This window comes from Gracilinanus agilis, unplaced genomic scaffold, assembly GCF_016433145.1.
Source record: "Gracilinanus agilis isolate LMUSP501 unplaced genomic scaffold, AgileGrace unplaced_scaffold49470, whole genome shotgun sequence".
In the NCBI taxonomy this organism is placed as follows: domain Eukaryota; kingdom Metazoa; phylum Chordata; class Mammalia; order Didelphimorphia; family Didelphidae; genus Gracilinanus; species Gracilinanus agilis.
Genome location: NW_025384100.1, coordinates 1 through 9,660, shown reverse-complemented (window position 1 = coordinate 9,660; position 9,660 = coordinate 1). Strand labels below are relative to the sequence as shown.

The following is a 9,660-nucleotide window of genomic DNA, read 5'->3' as shown; positions in this document are numbered from 1 at the left end:
GGCGGGGCCCGTGCTAGGAGGCAGGGGAGCCGGCTTCAGGAGCTCGGGTTGAGGCCGCTGGCTCAGCTTGGGCAGCCCCAAGCCCGAGCGGTCATCCTCCATGTCCTCGTCCATGTTGTCCTCACCTTCTGTTGGGGGGGCGGGGAAGAGGGACAGAGAAAGGGAACAGGGTCAGGCGGTCTTGGCAGGAGAGGGGAGGCGGGGGGCGGCCCAGAAAAAAGAGCCCCCCGGGGGAGGCCAGGCCCAGACGGGTTACCTGAGGCCGTGGAGGTGGAGGCCTGGTCATCCTCGGGCTGCCCTGCCTGCCGCAGCACCCGCTCCATCTCTAGGGCGTCCATCCACTGGCTGAGCTCGTGTTTCAGCTCGGTCAGCTGCTGCTGGGTGGCGATCTTCTCCCGGGCGAGCCGCTCCATCTCGTGCTCATACTCCTTCTCCTTCCGTTTCAGCGTCTGAGGGACGCACACAGGGGTGCTCACTGAGAGCTCCAGGGACCCCCAACTGCAGGGTGGGGGCTGCTACTTTACTCAGCCTCTCTGGGGCAAGTCTGGGTCCCTCTGAACTGCCCAGGCCCCTCTTGTGTGAAGGGGACCCTCGGCCGCAGCTCAATAGGGGCGAGAGGGGGCCAGGGGCTCCATCCCCAGCCTCCTAGTCTAGTAAAGTGTCCCCAAGATTCAGGCACCATCTTTTGTCTGGCTCCTCACATCTGACGCCTACAACAAAGTTCTCCCCCTTAGGGAGTCCCCTTGCCCCTTCCCGGCTTCTCAGCTCACACTTCTTCGAGACCCTCCATTAGAATCCCAGCACCCTCGAGCCTGTGTTTGGCCTTTACACGGCGTGGCCCTCGGAAGCTCCACCTGGGATGGGGCAGGTCATCCACTCTTCATCCCCGCTGACCCGCACTCTGACTCCTCAATCTCCGTTTCTCTGCCTTTTACCAGGGAAGGGGTCATTTTTATCTTCATCTCCACAGCACCTGGCATCCTTCCTGGGCTCAAATTGGGTCCCTAACGATGGTGCACTGGGCACTGCCTCTACACTGAACTTGGGGCGCCCCCTTCCCCACCACAGCATCCTTGTCATCTGTTCCATTCCTCCTCAGGTGCCCCTGACTTTTGAAATCCTCTTTTATATCCTCAGCCCAGCTGAGGCTTTTCTGCCTCTGGGCAGCCTTAGGGGTCCAGAATGTCATGTCCTGTCCTGCCCTGCCCTGCCCTGCCCACCTGGCAGAAATTCAGCAACCCCCTCCATGAAGGCTTCCCCACCCCAGCAGGCCGTCAATAACACTTTGTGCCTCTATTAGTCCCACTTCATGTGTCATCTCCCCTGCCCACAAGGAAACTCCATTCTCTGAATCTCTCGGACCCTGCCTAGCCCAGGTCCTTGTACCCAGCAGTCTAGCTCTTAATTGCTAGCACTCAGCAGTATCCTGGCCCCTTCCCTCCCACTGTTGGCCCCTGTACTACTTCAGCAAGCTCACTGACCCAGGGCTGGTCATGGCATTGTGTTGTTGGTTTTGCCCTTATGGATCACACTGCTGCCATCCTGGCACTTCTGAGAGTGCCCTTTCGACGCCTTCTCTCTCCTCGGGGTCCTTTGCAAACCCAGCGTCTCCCCTTGGCCTGGAATTTCTCACATTCTCAGGCACCTCCTCTCTTCCCCTACCAGCTCCCTGCCCTTGAAACATGCCCACGTATTTCCCCATCAGAAATGCCTCTGCAAGGATGGAGTCTGTCCCTGCCCCACCCCCCACTATTGGGTCTCCTTTCTCTCCACTCTAACCGAAGGGACTCTCCTAAACAACTCCAAAGGCTTTCTTTCAGTGCGTGTCCTCCCTGACCCCTTGAGATGGGGCGTCTGACCGTAGAGACCACTCCTTTCCTTGTCTGTCTGTCCAGGTGTCTCGGTCTCTCCCCCTCCCTCCCTCCTACTTCTTCCTCTCTCTCTCTCAATGTAATCTTAAAGAACTCATTTGTTCCTATAGCTTCAATTACAGGTGACTTCACCATTTTTTATCTATCTGGAGGTTGTACCAACCCCTCGAGTAGGACATAACCGAAAACTGAACCTATCATCCTGCCCTCAGACTTGTTCTTTCCCCCAACTTCCCTATTTCTGCTAAAGATCCCACACCCTCCCTTATCTGGGTTTTGAGTCTTTCATTCTTCCTTCACCTTCCTCCTATAATCAATCATGAAAGCTTGTTAATTATTCCCTTAAAGCATCTTTTAAAGAATGCAAACAGAATGAATAAAACCAGACTGAATGCTGGGTAATTATAGTCAGCAAGCTTGGCCCCAGAAGAGTTGACAAAATGTACCTCCCTCCCTTCACTGCACAGGTGGGAGACTTAAAATATCTGACACTCTTCATGTATTGGTTAGTTTTGCCGAACTTCTTTTTCCTTTCTTAATCTTGGCTAGCTGGATGGGCGGTGAAGGGGCGTTCAGAAATCAATGTGGAAAGAGCCGCCTTTAAAAAAAGGACGGAATCCTCTCCTGTGATTATCCGGATGCTCCCTTCCAGTCCCACTGCCACGGCCCTGATCCAAGGAGCGATTCTTCTCCCTTCACGTCTGGACTCGTGCCACAAAGAGCCGCCTCACGTTTCCAGAGAGCACGGCAGAGTAAAAGGCCCCGTGTGTGTGCCAATGAGTGGCTTTGAGGAGGCAGTGGCCTCATCTAGAGTTCAAGTCCAACCAATGTAAAGCATGCCCCCTGAGCCCTTCCTGTGCATCTTCACAGATCAAATACTTGTCTGGCTCAAACCGGATGGTTTGGTGATTCCCCCTCTCCAAACTTAGCCAGGCTGGCTCTGCTGCCAAGCGTCATTCACACTCCTGCCACCTTGCTTAGAGCTCTCAGAGCTTGGGTTTCACTGGCAAAGTCCCATGGCAGGGGAAAACAGCAGAGCGGGGTTTTCACTGATGTCCTGCTTCAATGGAAAGGATTTCCATTTCCATCCACTTTGTACCCAGGGGCACAAACACTACGGAGGAGAGCTATTCTTGCATCCCCCTAACGCCTGCCCTGACATCCTCTGGGCTGGGCTTCCTCTAGGGAATGCCAGCAGAGTGCTAATCATTCTGGCAGCTCCTAGCAAGCAGGAAAGACTTCAGGCCAAGTCCAGGCAGCATGTCTGAGGTCTGAGAAGCAAAGTAGCTAAGTACAGAGAAGCTTATCACCGGGCTGGTCATTCCTCCTTGGATTCTGAACCAACAATTCAAACCAGACACACCTAACTGAACACACTATCCTGCCCTCAAACCCGATTCTTTTCTCTACCTTTTTTATTATGAGCCTTTCTAATTCTGAGATACTGAAAATCACAGCAACTTTAAATAGCATCTAAATGGTACCTAACTGGCTCAGTGGACTGAGCGCCAGACCTAGATAGAGATGGGAGGTCCTGGGTTCAAATCTGACTTCAGACACTTCCTGGCTGGGCGACCCTGGGCAAGTCACTTCACTCCCATTGCCTAGCCCTTACTGCTCTTCTGCCTTGGAACCAATGTATAGTGGTGATTCTAGGATGGAAGGCAGGGGTTTAAAAAATACATACATAAATAAATAACATCTACCAAGTCCCCAAGGGGAGGACCTATTCTGAAAGAGTCATGAGACCTTCCTTAAAAAGTCTTCCTATACTGCTCTAGGCTCCCTCTTCCTCCAGTCTCTCCTACTTCCTATTTATCTCCTCTTCAACATTTTTTAAGACTGACTCCCTAGGTCCTGCCTACAGTATCGTGCCACAAGGTTCTCCTCTACCAGGCACAGTCTCACTCTCCACCTCCCCTATCTTCCTGATCTGGGCTTCAGGGAGGAAGGTCTCCTCACTCCTGCTCTTCCCCCAGGCAGAGCTGGGGCCACTTTGGCCCCCATCTGGATGCTCTGTCCCACTTCTCCATCTATTCCAATCTTATCTGCTTCAAAGACCAAGATTAAGTCTTACCTCCTCTACGTTCCCTTCTGAAGCATTGTGGGCTACACCAGTGTCTCCTCTTAACTATGACAGCCCGTATGTATCTCACGTTAAGAAAATGAATTTCCCACTGATAAAACAATTTCTCGCCTTTCTATAGTACTTGTCAGTTTACAAAGTATTTTCCTTGGAAGAATTTTGCAGAGTAGGTAGGATATCACAAGTCCCAACAAACATGGATAAAAACTCAGTGTCAGAGAAAGAGTTTAAATGATCTGCCCCCATCCCAAGGCATCGGGCTCCCATGGGGGCCACATCATCCTGTCCCTTTATTTTGCAAATGAAGAAACTGAGGTTCAAGGGGGACCTAAACCAGTTCAGAATTCTATGGCAGGATGCCCTCGGTGGCCCTCCCCATTTGGTAAGACTCACTTCCCAGGGACAGCATTGGCAGGGACTGCCATCCGTGAGGCCCACAGAGAAGAAGGGGCCATCTCAGCAGCTCAGTTTAGAGCTGGGAAGGGACCCTGGTGCCAATCCCTCATTTTACAGAGGAGTAAACTGTGACTTGCCCAGGACCACACCGCTAGAGCCAGTGTCTGAAGTGGGCTAGAAGCCTAGACCCCATTCGGAGACTCACATGAGCTACCTTTGATGGGGTGAGCTTGAACTGATGGGGAGAACTGGTACATCAGTACACACACGGTCTGCCCCAAGGGGCAGGAGAAGAACAGTTAAACAAAAGGGAATGTGAGGTCCTTTCGATGGCCCAGGAAAAGTGGCCCCTTTGCAGAGGCAGGGAGCCATGGGGATAGAAGGTTCTAAGCACTGACCAAACCAATGCTTTTAAGAAACTTTTTCAAATCTTTGTGCCAAGGAAAGGTTGAATGGGACCCCTGCAAGCAGGCCGTCACTGAAACCAAGCAGTCCTTTACCTTCTGATTCTCTCCCACCTTCCCCAGAGGGAGGCCAGGCAGAAGTGTACTAGTCATGTGACCCTGGGCACTTTGCCCTCCTCTACCCAAAGAGGAGGTTGGATGAGCCCACTTTTATGGCTTTTTGATGTGGTATACAGCTCAAACCACCCATCTGAGGAGCAACCCAGAAAAATCAAGATCATATTCCAATCCTTTACTCCAGTGTCTCTCTGTTGTGTGGACAGTAGCCCCATCCTGTCGCGCCTTTTCCAATAAATGGTCCCTCTCTGTGGTCTTCTACCCAGTCCTATCTACTGGTCCCTATCTCTGCTGCTGTAGAACCCCCACAGAGGCTAAGCAGCAGCCACTGCTTCCTCTCTCTCCTCCCTGACTCCAGAACAGCCCCTAGCAGGTCCTCAGACCCAATCTTGTATGTTCTATGAGAGGACCATGGACTGGGCAGTTCCTCAGGCCTGAAATGCTCTCTCCCTCCCTCCTCTTCAAGACTCAGCTCAATGGCTCTTCCCTTCAGATGGCCCTGCCAGCACCCCGAGGCTTACTTTGTAACAGCTCTGTAGCTATTTTATCTGTATGTGTCCATGTTGTTTCCTCCATTAGAAGTGAAAGAAGCCATCTAGGGGTACTGAAAAGAGGCTGGAGTTATAGAACCCAAGTCAAATCCAGCCTCCGTTGCACAAGACCCATATGGCCTTGGGCAAGTCACCTAACCTAGAAGCTGAGGAGCTTGGACTAAATGCTCTCAGAGGCCTCTTCCAGTGCTAAACTCTGAGTACAAAGATCCCCTCTTACTCAACAATCCATCACTAGCTGGGCCCCATTTCATACCAAAGTCCCCTAGCTCTTCCCAGAGACCACTACAAACTGATTGCCAGAGCTCCTGGAAGGTCAGGATCCAGTTTCAGGTGCCATTTTGCACACAAGTGACACAGTGAGAGGAGCACTAGGCCTGGGATTAGAAGACCCGAGTTCAAATTCGTCTCAGAGGCTTACTTGCTGTGTGCCCCAGGCCAGATCACTGAACTTCAGTCTGCCTCAGTATTCACATCTACAGAATGGGAATAATGGCATTCTGCATCCAGAAGTGGCCAGGAACTTCTTAATCCTAAAAACCCATCTAGGAGCTAATTGCTATTGTTATGATTATTCTTCTTACACTGGTCTGACAGAATGTTGGTCATTAGGGAAAATCATTTCCACCACTGACACAGTCCTGCCCAGAATCCCCAAGGAGGATGGGGCAATTCAGCCCCTCCCCAACTCTGGGCCATTCCCAGAAGGTCCAACAAGTCGGCCTCTGGGCTGCCCTTCCTTCCGCATTCATTAAAGTGATCGTTTCATTTTGCACGAAACCTCGGCGCCTGACTTATTAAATGCTCGTAGACTGACGCCGCTGTGCCCTGAAGGTACTTCTGTCCGGGGCATAGGAAGGCCTGGCCCTCCGCCCTCCTGACCTCCACCCTCTTTTCTACATCTGTACCGGCCGGGAAGGGATTCTGAGAACCGAGAATACAGAGCCCGCCTCCCTCCTCGGTCACGGTCAATTTCAAACACGTACTCCCTTCCCCCACCCCGTGCGCCGCTCCGCCCCCGCCTGCCCCTCACCCCTCCTCCCAAAGTAGCGAGCACGCGCGCTCCCACGCGGAGGCCAGCTCTTCTGCGTCACGTCACAGCGACGAGCCCATTGGCTGCCCTCGCACTCGAAGTCCGGCTCACTTTCACCCAACCAATCAACAACTTGGCCCCACCCCCTCCCCGTGCCGGGAAGCGGCTTGGACTCTAGCCAGCCCGCCGGCCGCCCCTCCTCCATCCACCCCGGAAGGACGCCCGGAGACTGGGGGAAGGGTGAGGTGAGCACACTCCGAGCCACCGCGCATTAAAGAACCACACAAAAACCCAACCCACCCCATAACGTCAGAGCAGCGACCCCGAAGACCCCCATTAAAACCTAACGGCCATCCTGGGGTAGGGCAGCCCACCAAAACCCTCCCCTCCCCCGCCCCGGCGGGAGACAGGCAGAAAAATGACGTCAGGCCCGGCCCTCCCCCCTCCGTCTGACTAGGTGACCCCCAAAATGACCTCCCACCCTGGACCGAGTCACTGCGGGGCAAACTACACCCCACCGGGCAGGCGAGGAAGGGGGAAGCCCCGGCCCCACCTAGGTGGAGCGGCTCCGTGGCTGCGCCTCGCCCGGGGCGCGCGCCCTCCCTCTCCCTGCTTCCTCCGCCTTCGTTCCGTGTGCGCGTACACCCCGGCGGGACCCCGACGGTTTCCAGGGAGACGGAAACTCACGGCTGCTATGGCAACCGTCTTATCTGGCAGGCCTGGCCGCGCGAGTGCCCCCGCCCCCACGCCACTGCAGAGGAGCCGCGGCGCGCGGGTGGCGCGAGAGGGGTTTCTCTGAGGCGGAAGGAGAGTTATTTTTAAAGGGCCAATAGTGACAGACACGACAGCCCGGGCGGGGAGACCCACACCGGGAGCAGGACCCAAGTCTGAATTCCAGTTCAGGCCTTTCCAGACTGTTGGAGCTCTGCCAGAGCACTTCACCTTTCAGAGCCCCAAATACCCAATCCCGGGGAGCAAGGGTCTGCACTAGAGCCAGAATCAGGACTTTAAAGCTGCTGTGGGCCTTCCCTAGAGGTCATCCAGGCAGTCCATGGCCCCTCCTTTCCAGGAAGGAGAAGCTGGGCCCAGAAAGGGGACGATCACCCAGACAGCTAGTTAAGGTGGTAATCCTAACCTGGGATTCAAAACGGGGGCCTTCCAGCTTCAGCTTCAAACCTGGCCTCTAAGGCGGTTTGTAATACCTAAATCTGATTCCATTCATCTGTTCCCTGAAACACTCCTTTCTGGACACCCCAAGGGCGGGAGCTGTCATACATGCACAGGTAGATGCTGGAGGCCCAGAGATATCTGAAGCAGTAAAGGTGGATTGGGACAGTGTGGCCTTAATCCTCTGGGTGCAAAGGAAGGGAAGGAAAGGATCAGGGCCCCCTGAGAAGCCTACAAGTCTTTTGGGCAAAGATCGGATTGCTCCATTCACACCCCAAGCCCAGGAGGCCAAGCTTCTCCATTTAAGCCAGTGAGATCCTCCCCCATCCCCCACCCCTCCACCCTGTGGCAAAGTCCAGGCTGGGAAAACAGGCACGGCAGGGGACCCTTCTTAGTCCCAACAGGAGAGAGGAGTCCGTGGACTATTTAAATTCTCATCTTAAGGTCTGACAATAGAAGTGCTTCCCTCCCAACCACCCCATCCAGCAGAGAGAAGCCCCTGCTTTACTGATGGAAGAGGCGGTCTGGGGCGGCTGGGACTGGCCAGTGTCACACGAGCAATAAACAGCAGCGCTGCATCCCAATCCAAAACGGCCTCCTGGGGCTCTGCCAGCTGCCCAAGATGCCAGTCCCATCTAGGGGTTCCTCCTACTGGCCCTGGCTGCTCCTCCCCACAAACGTGCCCGGATCCTGGCCTCTGCGCCACCTTCCCAGCCCTCCGATTCCCTCTGTAATTAGGAGGTGCTCCACCTTCCAGGGGTGTGCAGGGGCTGGCCCAGAGCCTATCCCTCCCTTCCCCCAAAGCCCGCGGCGGTGGCTGCAGCTGCAAACACCGCGGCGCGCCTATATTGGCTGGCTGCTCCAGTCCCCTCCCCCCTCCCGCTCCATTCCCTTCCCTTCCCCCGGCAGGGAGGGAGCCCCGCTGACGTCAGCGCCAGCCCGGGCCATGTGCTCACTGCCCGCGTGGAGGAGGGAGGGGGGAGCGGAGGAGGGCGGAGGGAGCGGGAGCTGGCGCTGGAGCCAGAGCCGGAGCCCAAGGGGAGGGAGAGGAAGCAGCTTAAGCAGCCGCTGCCTTCGCGTAGGCCCAGCCGGCTCTGCCAGCCCGCCTTTCACCCTGGGGCCCAGCCGGGCTTCCTCCTCCCCCACCGGCCCTGGCCACACCCCAAACACCAGCCGCCTGAGCTGGCCCCTCCCCCAGCCCCCTACCTGAATGTATCTCAGGGCACTTCGGAGGACGCTCAGATTCGAGGTTTTCTTGTCATCCACGTTGGGGATGTTCCGCTTCAGAGTCTCAAAGCACTCCTTCAGGTGGGCCCGCCTAGAGAGAGGGAGGCTGTCAGCGCAGGGCTCGGCGGGCTCACGGGCATTGGGGGGAAGCTGGGGAAGGAGGCCAAAGCTCGGAGGGGAAGCACAGAAGCCGGGAGGGTGCAGGGAAGAGTCCAGGGCGGTGGCCCACATCCACACACACACCTGTTCTTCTCCAATTTGTTGTGGACTTCTCGGGTCCCGATCCTGCAACCCAGACAGACAGTGGGTGTGAGGGGGCCGGCTGGCCGGAGTTCGGGGCCTCGGCCCGCCCCCCCCAACCCCGTGGGCAAAGATGTTCGGACTGAGGGGCGCATTCCCTCCCCCCACAATTGGGCCGCTCCTAGCCCTGCCATCCTCTCTCTGCCCCAAGAAGACTCTTACCCTCACCCAGGGGAGGAAGGGCAATCCTAGGGGCTCTCACTCACCCTCCAGGCCGCTTCTTCTGCTCGCTGGGCTTCACCTCCTCAGCCGGTGCCAACTTCAGAGCGGCCAGTGCTGTGGGGGGAGGCGGCTGCGGGGGCGGCAGCTGGGGCTGAATGGGCTGCTGGACCACGTGGTGCTGGGCGATGGTCAGGATGGGTGTGGGGAAGGGCTGCAGGGGTTTGGGGCTGCCTGTGGGCGCGCTGGTGCCTTTCGAGTCCGGCAGGAGGGGGGTGGCGGTGGCTGGTGGCCTGGGAAGTGGGGGGATGGGGTCCTTGATACTGAGTCCAGGCGCACTGACCAAGGC

The 9,660-nt window shown here is 56.1% G+C and overlaps 1 protein-coding gene across 1 annotated transcript; it reads right to left on the bottom strand.

Annotated features, from left to right (window-relative positions):
- Nucleotides 1-3: 3 nt before the first annotated feature.
- LOC123255621 (max-binding protein MNT-like) lies at nt 4-9,657 on the bottom strand (the record flags this gene model as incomplete). Its single annotated transcript, XM_044684381.1, has 5 exons — nt 4-128; nt 257-449; nt 8,832-8,943; nt 9,096-9,137; nt 9,359-9,657. Coding segments are annotated over 5 exons (771 nt in total), but the record flags the coding sequence as incomplete, so codon positions are not given.
- Nucleotides 9,658-9,660: the final 3 nt, after the last annotated feature.